At 37.6% G+C, this 19,615-nt stretch overlaps 1 protein-coding gene across 2 annotated transcripts in view; it reads left to right on the top strand.

Annotated features, from left to right (window-relative positions):
• Positions 1–18,891, top strand: part of LOC117926129 (cullin-associated NEDD8-dissociated protein 1) — a 51,824-nt gene extending 32,933 nt beyond the window's left edge. For both annotated transcript variants that reach the window (XM_034845205.1, XM_034845204.1), the window contains exons 19-30: positions 3,664–3,756; positions 3,895–4,016; positions 4,143–4,305; positions 4,389–4,628; positions 15,547–15,795; positions 15,885–16,061; positions 16,169–16,315; positions 16,486–16,602; positions 16,996–17,164; positions 17,348–17,425; positions 17,507–17,645; positions 18,260–18,891. In XM_034845205.1, coding sequence (XP_034701096.1) covers positions 3,664–3,756; positions 3,895–4,016; positions 4,143–4,305; positions 4,389–4,628; positions 15,547–15,795; positions 15,885–16,061; positions 16,169–16,315; positions 16,486–16,602; positions 16,996–17,164; positions 17,348–17,425; positions 17,507–17,645; positions 18,260–18,356 — 1,791 coding nt within the window. In that variant the 3' untranslated portion in view covers positions 18,357–18,891. The remainder of the gene's footprint in view (positions 1–3,663; positions 3,757–3,894; positions 4,017–4,142; positions 4,306–4,388; positions 4,629–15,546; positions 15,796–15,884; positions 16,062–16,168; positions 16,316–16,485; positions 16,603–16,995; positions 17,165–17,347; positions 17,426–17,506; positions 17,646–18,259) is intronic.
• Positions 18,892–19,615: the final 724 nt, after the last annotated feature.

The raw sequence follows: 19,615 nt of genomic DNA on the forward strand, positions 1-19,615 counted from the left end.
AAACCAACCTTAAAGCCTGTTTCATCTTTGAAAGCCTCCTAACCATTTCTAATTGCCTTCCACACCCCCACTCCATACCCCTCTCTCACTTCTTTAGTGCACTATCCTCCTTCTTACTCGTACTTACCTACAATTACCCGTTTCCAAAGAGGATTCCTTTCTCTCACAAATCTTCAAGACCATTTTCTTGAAAGAGCCTTGTTAAACATAGAAAGGTTCTTGAAGCCTAAGCCCTTTTTTTGCTTTTCCAAGTAAACAATAGACCAATTAATCAAATGTGGCTTATTGACCAAAGTCACCCCTCCGCAAAGGAAGCTCCTTCACATTTGCTTGTACATGTAGAAGAACATCCAGACATTCTTTTTCAAGCCTAACAAAAGAACAATAACAAGTGCAAGAAAATATAATATCATCTATCACACGTTTTTTTTCTTTTTGATGCTTGGTTGAAATTGTCTTGGTCCACAATAGCTAGAAGGAATGAGTATCCATTTTGAGAACTTCAATAAATGCAACAAAAAATGGGTAATAGAAGTGTGGATATATAAACATAAAATAAAATTTGCAATCTTTTTCCATCAAAATCACATGTGGCAAATACAACACTACATTTTTATATGACCAACCTAAAAGAATCCATCATAATAGAGTCTCTCTCTAACATTACACAAGAAAAATAGATTAAAAATAAATTGGAAGTGAAGATATCCTTTTTAAAAGCTCTCATTTTTTTTCTCTAATAATTTTTTTTTTTCACTCTTATCCCTAGATATTGTTACAAAAATTCACTCTTCCGCTAACTCTTCTTTTTCTCTAATGTAATTATTATTAAGAAAGTGGAGATATGATGATTATCTCTTTTAGAAGATTAGGGAATTCAATCAAAGGTAAGACACTTTGGCAAATTGCTTGTTTCACTATTTTTTGGATTGTGTGGCAAGAGAGAAATGTTAGAATTTTTGAGAAAAATTGGAGAATGGAAGAGATGCTGTGGGATCTACTTCATTTCTACTCCTCCCTTTAGGCCTCTTGTTTCTTTGCTTGTAGGGGAGTTTCACTTAATGTTATTCAACTAAGTTTGCTTTTGGTGTGTAATTCAAAAGGGGTGGATAACATTGCAAGGAGTTGATTTCAGTTTCTAAGTTATTTTGTGTATGCCTATGTGTTTAGTTCTCCTTGTATAGTGGAGGAGTCTACTCTTACTTTGATTAAGTTTTGTATTATGTGAGAAGGATCTCTCATTGTTCGTCTTTCTTTTTTCTATAAAAATTTATCTCTATTTCTAATAAAAAAAAATTATTATTAAGAAAGTTGAAAGAATAAAAAGATATCAATGAAAAACCAGAACAATCACACCCAAAGAAAAATAGGAGTATCTGACAAGGATCCTATGCCCACGCCCATGTCATGTCATGTTGACACATGTACATTGGGTAAAATTGAAGAATCCGGGTATCATAAGTTTAAGCAATAGAAAAACTAATAGTTAAATTAGGAGTAGGTTGCTCAACAAGTGAATGCAGGAACCTTGGGTATGATCCATCAATCAAAGTAATGTTCTATAGACAACAACTTGTTCTATTTGTTTATCCATTCGTTTCAAGATGTCTGTTTTTGAAATCCTCCTTATCGTAGATGTAGGTACGTTAAAGATTCGAAGGTCTCTATTTTCTATTTCATAGTGTTTATAGTTTTCCAAGCATAGTTGTGAAAGGTGCGTTTCAGGCGCGCCTAGGAGCAAGGCGGCGCGACGCAAACCATCGGCGCCTCGCCTTACTCCAGGTGATGCCTGTTGAAGGAGGTGTGGCTTAGGCGCGCTAGGCGCTCGCATTCTGCCAGGTGCAAAGCCCTAAAAAGGTACGCTTTTTTTTCTCCCCTTTCCTTTCTTCTTCTTCTTCTATTCTTCTTCCTCCACAAACCTCGAACAAGTTGCAGAGGCAGAGTAGAGAGCCCTAATCTGGGCCCCTTTTTTTTTTTTAATTGGGTCAAAACGCAGCGTTTTGAGCTGCAGCTTATTTTAAAGAAAAAGGGGCCAAAACACGTCGTTTTGGCCCCCTCTCTCTTTAAAATATCTGCAGCCCAAAATGCTACATTTTGGCCCAACAAAATTAAAAGAAAAAAAAAGGGCCCAGCCTAGAATGGGTTTTGACCCAACAATTTTTTTTTTAAAAAGGTCCAGCCCATATTAGGGCTTAAGAAAAAGGGCCCAACTAGTTTTGACCCAACAAAAATTTGAAAAAAAAGGCCCATCCCAAATTAGGGCTCCCTGTCACATGCTACAGAAGAAGAAGAAGAAGAAGAAGAAGAAGAAGAGGAAGAAGCCACTGAGTAGAGGAAGAAGAGAAGAAGAAGAAAAAGCAGCAGCGTACCTTTCTAGACGTACTATATAAAATTATATATGTAAACTAGGGTGTGCCTCACTTCACTAAAGCCCGCGCCTTAGGCTTCAGAAGGACTTTGCGCCTTGAGCCTTTTAAAACTATGATTCCAAGGGTGTGAGTTAGTAAGGAGAGGTTGCTTCTTGTAATTACTACATAGCTTTTTGCTCTTGGTATTCAATTGATTAGCTTTCATTTGTGGGAGGATTCCTCATCCTTCTCTTGTATTTCCTATTTTCTAATTCAATATATTTCATTGTTGTTTCCTATAAAAAAGGGAAATAGTATAGATCAACCCTATCTAGGAAGAATATCTATGTTAGCCATTAATATGGACCACTTTTCTCCTTGCATGGAAAGCTTTCATGACACACCTTTTAGGCAAAGGATGATAGATTGATTTTTCAATTTTATATACCCACTCCATTTTCATTTGTTTCAATTTTCAATTTTTAATTTCTATTTTTTTTTTTTTTGCCTAACTCAAAAATTGGTCGCTTATTTGTTGCGTGTGGCCTATCTTGTGGCAAGGGTTTTAAGCCTAAACAACTTTCAAGTCCACCTACCCACTCAAGAAATCCTAGATCAGTTGTTGGAGCTTAATCACTTGACTCATATGATAATGGATAGTAAAGGTAGATGCTATTGGTAGATTAAGTCTTGCTTACTGGCTATGATGGTTTGATTGGAGAAATGATTTTAAGCTGACACATGGACTTTCTCAAAGGTGGGCAAATAAAGCTCCTCCTCTTTTTCCACATAGAGACATCTACTTGGCCTTTAATTAAGCTTTCCTCTTGACAGTTGAATATCAATTGTGAAGGGGGAGTTGAGGGGACCTTCTAGTTGTGTCTCAACCATTTGAGTATGTATAGTTTCTTTTTCATTGCTGTTAGGTTCTTTTTGGATGATTTAATATTATTTCTTGGGTGTAGCACCTGCCAGTACAATATAATTTTTTCTTTTATAATCGAGGAACCTTCAATGGCTGAGCCCTTCAGACTCTCCATAGGGACCCAAACCTTAGGGTGCTGACCATGCTCGCCACATTGGTTACAATATAATGTTTTTAATTATTATGAAGTGAAAATTCGTTCAGAACATTTTGCTTTGTATCTGTTTGATTGGATAGGATTTATCATTTACATAATATAATGTCTGTGGGTGAGTGTAGGTGTTGATGTGGGCTGCATATGCATTCATAAGAAATGAAAGAAGGTAGAGCAGGCATTTGATATATGGTAATATATGTTGGAATCTTACAGATTTTGAATTATGTGTCCAGGCATTTGCTGTTATTGCTACTTCTCCACTTAACATAGATTTATCATGTGTCTTGGAGCATGTTATTACAGAGTTGACTGCCTTCTTGAGGAAGGTATGGAATGGATTCTTCATTTGCTGCCTAATTATTGATACTTCTTTGAAAATATTAATTTTTCAAGATTGCTTTTCTAGAGTTTCTCAACATCTGGATGAATACCATTTTGAACCTGTTTGATTATTTTGAAAATAGGCCAATCGGGCACTCAGACAAGCAACATTGGGCACACTAAATTCTCTAATTGTTGCTTATGGAGATAAAATTGGTTCATCTGCTTACGAAGTTATCATTGTGGAACTTTCGAGTCTGATAAGGTTTTTCTCTTCTTAACCTTTTGCTTGATATCATCATTTATTTATTTGTTCCTTTTCATAATTCACACGGTTTTGCCTCTTAGGATATCTTCTGTACCCTAATTCTAAGGTGTTTTTGTATGCCAGTGATTCAGACTTACATATGACAGCTCTTGCCCTGGAACTTTGCTGCACCTTGATGGCTGACAAGAGGGCAAGCCCAAATGTTGGTTTGGCTGTTAGAAACAAAGTTCTTCCTCAAGCATTAACATTAATCAAAAGCTCATTGCTGCAGGGCCAAGCCCTTATGGTACTTTCTAAGCTTTCTGATGGAGTTCATTTTTTGATCCAGAATGTTTGCATTTTTAGAAACTTTCTCATTGGATATTGCAGGCTTTGCAAAACTTTTTTGCTACTTTGGTCTATTCTGCAAACACAAGTTTTGATGCTTTACTGGACTCTCTCCTTTCAAGTGCTAAACCATCTCCCCAGTCTGGTGGCGTTGCAAAACAGGCTTTGTGTTCTATAGCTCAATGTGTAGCTGTTCTTTGCCTTGCTGCAGGTGATCAGAAATGTTCAACAACTGTAAAAATGCTCACAGATATTCTTAGAGATGATAGTAGCTCCAATTCGGTAAGGTTCTCATTAATGTTAGTTCTCTGTTAGTTTTGTTTATCATCCCTTTGCTATGGTAGGATACATGAAGGCATTGTACAATGGGCTTTTCTTTTATTTGAACTCATTGTAGCATAAAATGGTAGAAGCATATAAGCTCTTTTTCATTCATTAAATGAATGTGAAATGTTCTATATACTATAAGATAATGTGTCTGTGTATCATTCCACATACATTTGTGCATTGCTCTTTATGTCTTTGTAGTTCTTTTGTGATCACATGCATAGGCAAGTAAATATATATATATATATACATTTTGATAGATAAAGAAAAGAAGTATACAAAGAAAAGAGGAGACACCAAAAGCAGTGCCCTTAGAGTATATAGGGAGTATACAAGAGAAGCCAAAAGGCTCAAACCATTGGGGGAGGGATAGAAACAAAAAACATCACTTGCCCTTACTTAGAGCCTAACTAATCAATGAAAGCTTACAAGCGAAGAAGGGCTCAAATCTATAGACACCCTAACCCAAGACCAAAAGTTACATACAAAATAGTTTTTCAATCTTTGGAGCGAAATCTCCTTATTACCAAATGCTAACATATTCTTTTCCTTCCAAACTGTCCAAAATATGTATAAGTGGGCTATTTGCCAAGCCTTTTTACGAGCTTTACCCACAAACGACCCATGCCACCCAAGAAGAGTTTCCTTCACCAACAAGAAAGAATCCAAGACACACCAAAGAGGGAGAAGAGTAGATTCCAAAGAACTCGAGTCTTTACACAATGAAGAAGAAGGTGATCCACCCGTCTCTACTTCAGAGATGCATAGAAACCACCTATTTGCCAAAAAGTGCCCCCTCTTTTGAAGTTGGTCCAAAGTTAAGACTTCCTCAAGAAGCCTCCCAAGCAAAGAAAGCCATCTTAGGAGGCTCATTCGCCCTCCAAATACTACTACTAGGGAACAAAGGAGAATCTTCGGGCTCCAAGATAGAATAAAGAGACTTGACCAAAAAGGTCCTACACCTCGAAGCTGTCCAAATCACTCTATCTTTCACCTCCTTATGCGCCTTAAAAGCTTGGATCTTTTACAGAAAACGCTCCACCACTCTACCTTCCAATCATTAAATGCCCTTAGGAAAAGAGGGGTCTATCCACCCCCATCACCATTAGGGTTCCAAACATCCGACACCCAAACTTTCTTAAACGAAGAAATGGAAAATAAGGAAGGGAAGGACTCACAAAGTGACTCATCTCCACACCACTTGTCCATCCAGAATCTCATTCTCTGCCCATTATCCACTTGGTAGGCCAACCTACCACTCAAATTAATCCACTCCTTCCTAATTGCTTTCCACAATCCTACACTGTACCTCTCACTCACTGCACGGGAGCGCCACCCCCTATCCTCTTCACCATACTTGTGACGGATGACTTTCTTCCAAAAGGCCTCTCTTCCATTGGGAAACTGCCAATTCCACTTGCTTAAGAGAGCTATATTCATCAGAGATAGATTTCTTACACCCAAACCACTTTTCCTTTTTTCTAAGCAAACCGTGTTCCACCTAACAAGATGCGGTTTCTGCACAAGAGCTCCACTACCCCAAAGAAAATCCTTCTGAATCTTCTCCAATCTCAACCTCACTTTTCTTGACATGCAAAAAACGGACATGAAGTAGATAGACATGCTAGATAAAGTGCTTCGGATTAGAGTGAGTCTTCTTCCTTTTGAGATATACCGTCTCTTCCACATTGCTAGCCTTTTTCGAAATCTCTCTTCAACGCCATCCCACACCGCCACTGATTTGAAAGGGGCCCCCAAAGGCAAACCCAAATAGCAGGATGGGAGACCACCCACTTTACACCCATCTCCAAGGCCAAGTCCTCTATATTATGCACCCTGCCTATCAGAATTAATTCGCTTTTCTCCATATTGATTCTTAAACCTGAGCAAGCCTCAAACCACATGAGAAGCCGGCTTAGATAAGTCATCTGGTCTTGAGACGCCTCATAAAACACCAAAGTATCATCAACAAATAACAAGTGCGAGATTAGAATCTCCTCACCACTCCTACCTCTCACCCTCCAACTAGATAAGTAGCCCCCACCAATAGCCCTCCTCAATAGACAACTAAACACCTCCATGACTATCACGAACAAATAAGGAGAGAGAGGATCTCCTTGTCTTAAGCCTCTCAAACTTTGGAAAAAACCAAAAGGAGATCCATTTACTAAAACAGAAAATTTCACAGTGGAGATGCACCATTCTATCCATTTAATCCATTTCTCCCCAAATCCCATCTTTCTAAGCACTGCAAATAAGAACTTCCAATTCACATGATCATACACCTTTTCTATATCCAACTTGCACAACACATCACCTTCATTGCTTTTCAACCTTGAGTCCATGGCCTCATTTGTAATCAAAACTTCATCTAAAATCCGTCTACCCTCCACAAAGGCATTTTATGACTCTGAAATCACTTTGCCCATTACCTTTTTAAGGTTATTAGCCAACACCTTGGCCAACAACTTATAAAGGCTGCCCACAAGGCTAATCGGCCTAAAATCTTTCATGTCTTTTGCACCTCCCTTCTTAGGGACAAGAACCCAGAAGGTAGCATTCAAAGACTTTACAAATCTGCCCCCCTCATGGAAGTCTCTAAAAAAACCCAAAACCTAAACCTTCACAACATCCTAACAAAAAAGCCAAAATGCCATGGTGAAGCCATTCGGACCTGGAGCTTTGTCCTTGTCTAGATTTGAGAGAGCTGCAAACACCTCTTCTTCCGAGAAAGGAAGGTCCAGCCTCTCAGCCTCACTGCTATCTAGTCCCTTAAAGGTCAACCCATCAATACAGGGATACCGCCCCCCTTCTTCTGAATAGAGGTTATGAAACAGCCCAACCGGACTATCTTTTAAATCATTCTCCTCGGTATGCCAACAACCATTCACTTTCAACTTGGACAACCAATTTCTTCTACTGTGAGCATTCACCATCCTGTGGAAGAATCTGGTGTTATTGTCCTCCTCCTTCAACCACACTTCCCTAGACTTCTATCTCCAAGAGATTTCTTCCCTCAAAACCCAAGTCTTATAAGACTCCCTAGCCTCATTTTTGGCTTCACATTCTTCCAGATTCAGGGCTGAAAATTTCTCCTTCTTGTCCCAATACACAACCTAGCTGAGAGTTTCTCCCTTTTTAGCCTTAATGAGATTGAACACTTCTTTATTCCAAGTCTTCAAGACAACTTTTAAGGCTCTCAATTTTGCGTTTAAAACAAAGTTGAAGGTCCTAGTTAAATTAAAGCTCCGCCATCAAATCTTCACTTGATCTTTGAACCCCTCCTCCAACCACATGTTCTCAAATCTGAAAGGAGATGGTTCCCTCCTCATACCTCCTCTTTCTAGCAGAATGGGAAAGTGATTAGAAACCGATCTGGGTAAAACACCCTGCACAAACCCAGTAAATAAGTTGTCCTAGTTATTTGTCACTAAACACTGGTCAAGCCTGGATTGGGATTGGTTATTTAGCCCAAAATCCTCTAATACTTTTGAAAATCTCCTCATTGTTGCAGATAACCCTCCTCCCTACTACGTTCTCCTGGAAATCTTATCATATTAAAATCCCCACCTACACACCAAAGGTCACTCCATAAACCTCTTATTGACCCAAGGTCTTCCCAAAAGCCCCCCTCTTTCCCTTTTGCACACTGGATGATACACATCAGTAAACACCCACCAATGATAAAAATATCGGTAATCACGGATATATCGGTACTTGGATTTTATGGATATATCGGTACTTGGATTTTACGGATATTTCAGAGATATATCAGCGGATATTTTGATACAAAATATTGGTAAACCAAAAATTGATCAAAACTTGTAAATGTAAGAAAAAACTCTTAAAAATGAAATTAGAAGTATAATAAATATTTTAAAATTGTTTTGATGAAGAAATTGATACATGTATGATATGATTTGTGATATTAAATTTAATTATATTGTGTCGGTCGATAAGAAATGCGAATTTTGTGAGTGTACACTCATTATGAAGTTAAATTATTACGAATATACTAATTATGTGATTCAAATTTATATTACTATGCTAAGTTAATTTACTTACATCTATTGAAAATATATTAATTAATTATAAAAATGTACTAATTTAAATTCAATACTATACTAATTAAAAAATGTACTAAATTAATTTATTCTCAATATGCTATTATTACACTTGAATATCAAAATAAAATAAAATAATTAATTTAAAACTAAATTATTGCAAATGTACTAATTATGTGATTTAAATGTATTTATGATTTTTATTTAAAAATATTGGTACATTTTGATGCAAAATATTTTATTGAAAAATATTGATAATTTTATTTATGATTTTATATTTGTTTTATATTTGTTTTATATTTAATTAGTATACAAAATAAATTATAAGATAATTAAAATTAACTTATTTATAATAATTTATTTATTTTATATTTTTACAGATTTCATTGATACATCTCTGATATATCTCCAATATATCCAATATATCTCCGAAATTTTAACGATATTTTCCTATTTAGGGTCGATATTTTGCTTGTATCGCCGATATATCTGTGATTACTGATATATCGTCAGTATTTACCGATATTTACCGATATTTACGTCAGACGATATATCTTACTTGTATATCGTATCCACCTTCTCTGATACACAATATACCGTCGATATATTCCGATATTTTCATCCTTAACACTCACACAACCCCATCCACATAGTTCTTAGAACGACATGAAATTGAGTATTCCCCTTCTTCCAAGTCAACCAACTCGAACACCCTATTATCCCAAAACAACAGAATGCCAGTAGTTGCACGCACCCCTTGAATTGATTGCACTCCAGTCTAGATGTCTTCCCACCCTAAGGCTACGGACAATCCCCATAATCATTTCTTTAATTTTGGTTTCCTGCAAACAAACCACGTCCACCCTTTGAGATTTTATCATTGACTTAATTATCTTCCTTTTATCTCTGTCATTTACCCTTTTCACATTCTAAGATAAAATTCTTATCTTCATTTGCACCTCGACATAGAAGCCCCTTCAAAAATACCCAATCTTGTATCAACCTTAGTTTTTTTATAGATCACTGTCCACTCCAACTTCTTGGCCTCCCTAACAGATTTTGAAGACGGTGATTTCGTCTTTCTAGACGCCCCATCTTGCCCCTCGTGGTCAATTCTCCCCTTCATCCTCCTCAAAAGGTACAAAATTTCCTCTTCAAAACCTTCCGTTGGTATACCAAGGCATCAATTGAACTTCGTGAGACAACTAGAATTCCACCCTTTGTCCCACCCTCCCTCTTCTAATTGAAAATCAGTCCTCTCCATCATTGGCCTCGCAAAAACCGATCCAACCAGGACAATCGTGAGCTCAATCGCACCATCACTGCCTCCCGATCCACAAGAAAGCTCTTTCCTACCATCGAGGACCAAAATATCTTCAGACGGTACTACTCGCAGAGGATCCCAGCCCATAGCCACTGCCACTGAGCCTTCCAACCCATTGGAAGGCCCTTCCGACACCAATAAAGCTTTGTCGGGCCCCAAGAAAGGAATAGAAATAGAATCACCTCGTAACCCTGGAGAAAAAAAAGAGTGGTAGTGAGAAATGAGGTACCTGGAGGCTTCATCCATCAGCACCTCGTCGATGAGAGTCGGTTGACCAGGGAACGACCCCCCAACGTTAAAGTCTTCATCGGCCAACAATTCTTGCTCCATCCCCGTTGCTCCCGTTATAGTCTTTGGGGGAGCCCTAGGGGAAAATAGCCGCCCAAAAAGAAACACTGGGGGATGGGCCTCTTTTAACTTGGGCCCAATAGGCCCCTTAAAGCTCTTAACCAGGTCCACACCCACAAGGCTGAAGGGGTTAGAGCCCATAGCCCAGCCCGCTCCACCCGTGGGCTTTTCTTGAACCCACTCACTTGAGCCCAAAACTTCTTTTCCTTTATTCTCCACACAGCCCACTGTCCTAGACTCAGGCCCAATAAAATCTGAGTCCAAAACAGTACCCTTAGCTAGCCTACCAGCTGCACCCCTATTCCTTCTTCCATACTCAAACTGCTCCTCTGACCCCCAACTCTGAACGACATGTTGAGTCTCCCACACGCTTCCACCAGCGCATGTGCCACCCACACCTTCATCCCTAACCTCACGCCCTGCACTTTTGCAAAACTTAGACCAAGGCACTACCTTTGAAACCCATGGAGGGGTTTCCCACCAAAGATGAACCGCAGAACAAGTATGCCTGGCCACCACTTGCAATGACCCTGGCATATCCTTCCCAGTGGCTCTCACCAAGATACATGCCCATTGTAGCTGAGAAAAAAGAGCTGTTTCCTCATCTACAGCTATAAAACCCCCACAGCTCTCCCCAATCCTCTTGAAGATCCTCTGCTCCAAAAATGAAGAGGGAGTCCTACAACCCTCACCCAAACTTCCTTGGCATGGCTCCCATTACAAAAACACCTCACTTCAGGTCCCCATCTTTGCAAATGAAACTCTCTCCTTAAACTGTCTGTTGCCCCTTAAAAGCACCAAATCAACCTCACATTTATTCTCAAACTCGAACAGCACAAGGGCCCCACCCAACTTGGAGATTTTTAAACCCCCCCTCAAAGCCCAAGTAAATATTGAATGCTATGAACACCCATATCTTTAATAAACTTATTGAGAATATACTTAAGTGCATGAAACTTGTTTTGAGATTAGGATCCCCAAATATTCCTTCTTAATATGCTGGAAGTTTGTTTCTATAAATGCTTATCAGCCTACTAGGGCTTTTTTTTTTGGTAGGCAAAACAAAGGTATATATTGAAAGCACCTGAAAAAGGGTGCACCAAAGTACACACAATGTATATAGATTATGCTTATTAGGCAAGGAAAAAAAGAGAAAGAAAAACAACCTCCCTCTAGGCTTTTTTCCGCTTCTTCCCCATAAAAGAGCCATGGTATCTTAGAAGGATTCCTCTTATAGAGGAGTACATTACCCATGCCACTTTGAATAGAGAAAAAACCAGCTGCCGCAATATTCTTGCGATGAATAGTGAAGGGGCAAGTGTTGGACTGATTATTCTTCCCTTTTACTCATGTAACATCTATTTGAAATACTCCATCCTCTCCTTCTAAGTGGATCAAGCGTTAAGATTCTTCCTCAAATGACTCCCCTATCAAAGAAGCCCACTTTTGTTGACACCCATGGGTTCCAAACTATGCTTGTAAGGAATGATTTGCTTCTTCCTTGGGCTAAGGAAGTGTAGAAATATTTGATAGAGAAATTGCCTTCCGTAGTTTCCTTCCAACCCAATCTATCTTCAACATCTTGTCTCAATGAACTTGATTGTATTCTTCGAAATAAGGCCCTCACTCCTTCCAATCCCCAATCATAAAGTTGTCTATGAAAGCGGAGACTCCATCGAGCCTCCTCCCCAGCTTGCTCTCAAATTTCTGCTACCTAAGTTTTTAGCAACAATGAAAGAGAATAACAGCAGAAAGTATTCTTCCATAGTACTTTCACCTCACTACCTATGTTTGTAGAATTTTACCCTTCTGTAATCATCCATAATGAAACAAGATCTGCTTCTAAAGGTCTACCACCCGATTTTGATAAACTTCCATAACCCCACCTTGTAGCCATCCTTCCCTACACTTGAACATCATCCTCCTTCCCTTGCCCCTAATTTTCCTTCTATGATCCATTTCCACAAAGATTCCCTTTCAATAGCGAACCTCCAACTCCATTGGCTAAGGAGAGTCTTGTTTAGAATATAAAGATTTTTGATACCAAGGCTTCCATTTTTCTTTTTAAGTGGATAGTAGACCAATTAACCAAATGTTGCTTTTTCTCTAAAGCTCCCCGCCCTAGTGGAAATCCCTTTGGATTTTCTCCAATCTTAAGCTCACCTTTTTGTGTTTGACGAACAGAGACAAAATAAATTGGCAGGCTTGAGAATGTGCTGATTAAGGTGAGTCTTCCTCCCTTAGAGAGATATTGCCTATTTCACAAAGGTGAGTTCTCTTTGAAATTCCTCCTCCACCAAATCCCACTCCGTTGATTTGTGAGGAGCTCCCAAAGGAAAACCCAAGTATTTGGTGGATAGAGTTGATAGACTCCCTACCATGCAACCCAACATTGGAGCTAGACCTTCCACATTCACAACTTCCCCTACAAGAATTAGTTAAATCTTTTCCAAATTTATTTTAAGATTGGAAATTGCCTCAAAACCATATAAAAGGCCACCTCATATGCTACAAATGATCTTGATTAGGTTCACAAAAAATTAGGATATTGTCATCAAACAGTAAAGGAGACACTTCCATTCCCTTATCGCCTCTTCCTCCCACTTTGAAGCTTGTAGCACACCTTAAATTCTGACTGAAAGCCTTCATAGCCAAAATGAAGAGATATAGGGAAAGAAGATCTTGTCTCAATCACTTGAAGCTCTAGAAAAGCAGACCCCATTGACTAGGACAAAGGATTTTGACATAGATAAGCACCATTTGATTCATTTCACCTACTCATGGCCAAAGCCCATTTTATCTAACACCACTAGCAAGAAATCCCAATTTACATTATCATATGCCTTCTCAATGTCTAGCTTGCAAACAAACCCACTATTGGAATTCTTTAGCCTTGAATCTAAGGAATCATTTGCGATGAGGGTTGCATCCAAAATTTGGCCTATCCTCTGCAAATGCATGTTAATAAACTTAAATCACTTTCCCCACAACCTTTTTTAAGACTATTATCTAGGACCTTTGCTAGGAGTTGATTTGCCCCCCAACTGAAATCTTCCATGTCCTTTTTTGCATGGCTTTTCTTTGGGACTAAAAAAAAGTTGCGTTTAAGTTTCTTTTGAAAGTGCTGTTATCGGAGAACTCTTCAACCCCCCAATTGAAACCTTTTAGGTCCTTCTCACCACCTCTCTTTAGGACTAAAAAAGAATAGCATTTTTGTTTCTTTTGAAAGAGCTGTTATCAAAGAATACCTTGAAGAAACCCATCACCTTAGATTTTGATGAATCTTGACTCATTTACTAAAATGCTATAGTGAAGCCTTTTGACTTGGGAACTTTGTCCCCACACAAACTGGATAAGGCGGTTAACACTTCCTTCTCAGTGAAAGGAACCTCTTAGGTTCTTTCATCCCTGTTTTCCAGCACTTCAAAAGTCATTCCACTAATGTTGGGCCTCCAATTCACCACTTCTGATAGTAGATTTCGGAGGGCCTTGAAGACTACCTTCTTATATCTGCATCCTCAAACAATCATTCCCCATTCACTCCAACTTTGGACATAAAATTGTTCTTCTCCATATGTTTGCCATCTTCTGAAAGAATTTGGTATTTTTATCTCTCTTTTAACCAAATTTCTCAACATTTTAGTCCACATAGTCTGTTCTAAAGAAGCCCACTTACTGTTATCAACAGCCACTAGCCTTCTTGCCTCTAATTGTTTGGAAATAGGTTTTCTATTCTCTATTTTGAATCCCAAAAGCTGATCTGATTGAGGCCTCAAATTTTTTAGATGTGACATTCCCAAAAACCTCTTTATTCCAAGTTTTAAATCCAGCTTGAGAGCCTTCAGCTTTGCTGCCAACATGAGACTAAAGAAGCCATTCACACCATAACTTCTCCACCAAATCCTCATAATATCTTTGAAGTGTTTTGATTGAAGCTACATATTTTTGAAAGGAGATTTGCCCTCCATCTGGTATAATGGAACAGTGATCTGAAGTTGGTTTAGGTAAAACACTCTGCGTTAGATAAGAAAAATGATCCTCTCAATCATCCAACACTAGGAAATGATCGAGTCTTGAAGAAGACTGCAAATTCTAACCACAACACAAGGTAAAAGGTCCTCCTTTTAGGGGGAGAGTCCCTTTAGTTCAGGTCTTCTATGATCTCTGGAGAGCACCTCGTGTTGGAAGACAATCTAGGTCAGTTTCTCCTTTGCCCGGGGAATCTGACCATATTGAAATCCCCTCCTAACTCTGCCCAGAAATCCTCTCAGCCTACTAGGACATATCTATGGCCATTTATTTTATTTCAATAGCATTTTATATCAGAAAATTTGCTTTCTAAAGTTGTATAAAAATATTAAATTATTTCTTGATTCATGTATCCTTAATCACTCTGAAGTTGGGGTTGGTAAAAAATGAAGGATAGCTTCTACACTCTAATTGTCTCCTAGAGTAGGCACGAGAATTCAAAATTAGCTGGTTTTTGTAACAAGTTTTCATTTTGTCACCTCCTATAAAGAATGAACAAGTTTTCTTGTAGTGACCATTTCAGAAGAAAAACTGTCTGCTGTTTAATCACATTGGCTTAGGCTAGAAGTGAATTTCAAAAGATTCATGCCAATCTCTTGAGAGGTTCTCCAAGGTCAGATTTTGTGGTGGCCTGGACTGCAATCACAACCCCAATCTCAAAATCATGCTGGCCTTCCATTTCTGAACTGCAATCACTATCTGTGTGCTGCTTTGCCTCAGTTTTGACTGCACTTCTGCTAGTAAGCAGAGTGAAATATTTCTGCTAGAAAATTCGCGATTAGTTATATTATTCACTTGCATGTTTTTCTTTCCACATACATTCTTTTTTTTCTCAACTGTTTTACTATTTAACATATGGAACATAGTAATATTTCTGGTGGTGTTATACATAAAATGTTTCTGGAAGACTTAGTTGCTGCAGGATCTTTCTTTTCTTTTCTGTTCTTTTTTTGGTTTTATTTTTTATAATTTTGATTGTCCAACTTAAATGAGAGTTTGAATGTTTCCTTGATTTTTGTTGCTACTACTTTTGTCATTATTTTTTAGGCTAGATTTTTGCTTCTCCAAATATTGCTTTGTATAACTGCTTTTGTCATTATTTTTTTAGGCTAAGCAACATCTTGCCTTGCTCTGCCTGGGAGAGATTGGCAGGAGGAAAGATCTAAGTTCACATGCTCATATAGAGAATATTGTTATTGAGTCCTTCCAATCTCCTTTTGAAGAGATAAAGTCTGCTGCTTCCTATGCTCTTGGAAATATCGCGGTTGGCAATCTCTCAAAGTATTTGCCATTTATCTTGGACCAGATTGATAATCAGCAGAAGAAACAATATCTCTTGCTTCATTCCTTGAAGGAGGTATATTGTTTTGAACTACAATTGATTTATGTTATCAAATGGTACTTACCTGGTTTTTTATTTATTAATTTATGGTTTTCTTCTTGCAGGTTATAGTGAGGCAATCGGTAGACAAAGCAGAGTTTCAGGATTCTAGTGTTGAGAAGATACTTAAATTACTTTTTAACCACTGTGAAAGTGAGGAAGAGGGTGTCCGCAATGTAGTAGCTGAATGTCTTGGTAAAATAGCCCTTATAGAGCCTGCAAAGCTTGTGCCTGCACTGAAGGTATCTACAAAACAGGAATTGGATATCCTTTTACTTCTTAAGTTATGGTTTGAAGGGCATCTAGTTACCATTTGTTGGCATAACTTCATTGTTTCATGTTTCTATAGGTGCGGACAGCCAGTCCAGCTGCATTCACTAGAGCAACAGTCGTCATTGCCGTAAAATATTCTATAGTTGAGCGGCCAGAGAAAATAGATGAGATCATATACCCTGAGATCTCATCATTCCTAATGCTTATTAAGGATCATGACCGGGTAAATACCAAAAGTTCTAATGCTCTGAAAAGGAAAAATGTATTTTAAAACCACTTCGGAATTTTAGAGGTTTACTTCATTGTTTCCCTCTTTTTCTGTATATGTTGGTAGATTAATGGTAGTAATTGGTTGCCGATTTATTAGTTATTCTGATTGTCATGGTTTTGCAGCATGTTAGGCGTGCAGCTGTCTTGGCCTTAAGTACAGCAGCCCACAATAAGCCCAATCTCATTAAGGGGCTTCTTCCAGAATTATTGCCTCTTCTTTATGATCAGACAATTGTTAAGGTAATTTCAGTTTTTGATGTTTTAGCAGCATATTTCAAGAACATGAAATTGGAGTCAGATATACGTATTAATGTTACGCAGTGAATTGGATTGCTCATTTATTTTGTTTGGTGGTTGTTATTGGTTGGTGATGAGTGGTTGGTGTTAGTCATGTTCCTTAATATGGAAAAAGAAAAAGAAAAAGAAAAAGGAAAAAAGGAAACTCATTTGATTATATTCTATGCACATCCATCCAGCTGATAAAATGGAGTATATGAAAGTTCCATGTTCTCAGTACTCAGGATGTTATATTTTCTGCTACTAAATTTATTGTTTTTATCCTTTTCCTTTTTGGCTATTCTTTTTATTGATACCAAGTGACGGTTAAATATTCTGTTTCATGTTTCTATGCAGCAAGAGTTAATTAGAACAGTCGATCTTGGTCCTTTCAAGCATATTGTGGATGATGGTCTTGAGCTGAGGAAAGCAGCTTTTGAATGTGTAGACACACTGCTAGACAGTTGTCTTGATCAAGTGAATCCTTCATCTTTCATTGTTCCCTATCTCAAATCCGGTTTGGATGGTGCGTTTTTATTTTTTTATTTTTAACAAGACCATCATTCTTTTTTACTTCACTTTATTTTTTTCACCCTTTTCCCCCCACTTTAGTTTAGTTTCATTTCAGCTGCTAAAAGTTATTTCATGTTTCTATACTTGAAGTTTAGTTTATCACTTCCTGAACTGAAATTGATTTGGCTCTTCGCAGATCATTATGATGTCAAAATGCCTTGCCATCTTATCCTTTCAAAACTTGCAGACAAGTGCCCATCCGCTGTATTGGCAGGTCAACTTAATATCCGATTTTATTTCTACAATGTGGTGCATAATAATTTTCATTTCTCATGCAAATTATTTGAAATTTCAGTATTGGACTCATTGGTGGATCCCCTTCTGAAGACTATTAATTTTAAACCAAAGCAAGATGCTGTCAAGCAAGAGGTAGATCGTAATGAAGACATGATTCGAAGTGCTCTTCGAGCGATTGCATCCTTGAATCGCATAAGGTATTGGAAAATTCGTTATATGAATGAAACTTTCTTTTTGGTAGAATTGAACACTGCGTCATCTACTTTGTCGTGTTTTAATATATAATTATAAAAACATTTTTTTTCTAATTCTACCTGAAATAATATACTTGGCTTTAAGGATTCCTGTACTGTAGAGTTTCTTTTAGGATATTCAAACTTGGCTTGATAGATTGACCTCACATGCAATGTCTAAAATAAAAAATAAGGGCCTGTTTGGTAAATGATTTTAAAAATGGTTTTCTAAATTACAAAAACACATTTAACACATTTGTTGCAAAAACAGGTTGATTTTTTATAACACATTTGGGGTGTTTTCAGATGTTTCTTGCAGCGTTCTAAGAAACAATTAGAAAATGGAGAATAGGTTAGAAAACACTGCACTTAGCATGAGTGTTCATGGTGGGATGGCCAAGAAAACTGTTTTTCCGAGTTGAGTTCCCAAACAGAATTCTGTTCATAAAAACCGACATAGAAATGTTTTGAAGAGTTGTTATTGAAAATGCTTCCAAACTGGTCCTAAACCTTTTGCCATGTTTTATCTTTCTGTTCTGAATTCAATTTAATTCATTGAAGTAATTGTGTTTTTCCAGTGGAGGAGACTGCAGCCTTAAATTCAAGCACCTCATGAATGAAATCTCGAAGTCTTCAACACTCTGGGAGAAGTACCATTCCATTCGGAACGAGTAATGAACAGAACATGCCAAACCCCTGGCCTTCATGACACTGTAACAAAAATTTTCCCAGAAAGAATGAGGATGAGCAGTATATCTTTCCTGTTGATGCCTGCCAGTTAAGTTTATCAGTGGAAGATAAAAATGGTAAAAAAAAAAAAAATCTTATTGCCCCATAATACATGTAGAGGGTAATTAGAAACTGAACTGTTGGTTAAAGAAGCTTAATGGTAAAGGGAACTTGAAGACCATGATTTATCTCAATAGGAAAATAGAGAGTAATGGTTTCCCTTGTATAGGGTTAGATCTTCTGCATTTTTTCTTTCTACTCATTTTTCCTGTTTATCGGTTTCCAGACCTCTGGTGACATTTATTCAATCTCAAATTAGGGTTCCTTATGTGTTCTTGTTGAATCCCTCTTTTTCTTGATTGGGATATGGATGAACATTATTTTCCAGTTTTGGAATGGGAGAAGCGGTCTGAATATAAAGCTGACTATATGATTATTTCTGTTGATGATGAATATTGAATAGATGTGATGTTGGTTTTTTGATAAATGCATTTCTGGACTTGATTTTCCCTCTTTTAGTCTGAATAATCATTGCTCAGGTGAGTTCAGATTAGGGTTGGAAAAAGGCAAAGGGCAAGGGCCAAAAGGCAAGAGGGTGGGTTCTCCAGTTCTGGCTAGAGTATGGGACCTGGAAAAAGAGGTAAGGCCTTTGTTTGTTTTAACAGAAAATGAAGGAAAGTATGGTTGGTTTGGAAACTATTTTTAAAAAGTTATTGTTTTTCAACTTCCAAAGCATGTTTGGTAATTTTTGGATTTAAAACAGTTTTTTGAGCATTTGTTATGAAATGATTTTTTAGAACAAATTTGAAGTGTTTTTTGTAGAGTGTTCTGAGAAACAAATGGGAATATGGAGAAGGGAAAATTGAGAAAACTGTTTTAGGAATTGAGTTTTCAACAACATAAACAATGAAATTATTAAAGTTAATCAATGTATATGTATATATATATATATATAATATTTTTACTGAGCATTCAAATTTAACCCTACACATCTAAAACTCATATGGGTATAGTATAAAACTTTTCATTATTATTATTATTATTATTGATAAGTAAGCTAGAATTGTATTAAACCAGAGGCAAAAAGCCACACTGCATATAGGGAGTATACAAGGCAGTTAAGGCCTCTCAAGCAAAAAGGAAAGCCAAAAGAGCCTCATCGTCCCTCAAGTGGATGCTAACCACTCCAAAAAGCTTATAAGGGA

The sequence above is a fragment of the Vitis riparia genome, chromosome 12, assembly GCF_004353265.1.
Source record: "Vitis riparia cultivar Riparia Gloire de Montpellier isolate 1030 chromosome 12, EGFV_Vit.rip_1.0, whole genome shotgun sequence".
NCBI classification, from domain to species: domain Eukaryota; kingdom Viridiplantae; phylum Streptophyta; class Magnoliopsida; order Vitales; family Vitaceae; genus Vitis; species Vitis riparia.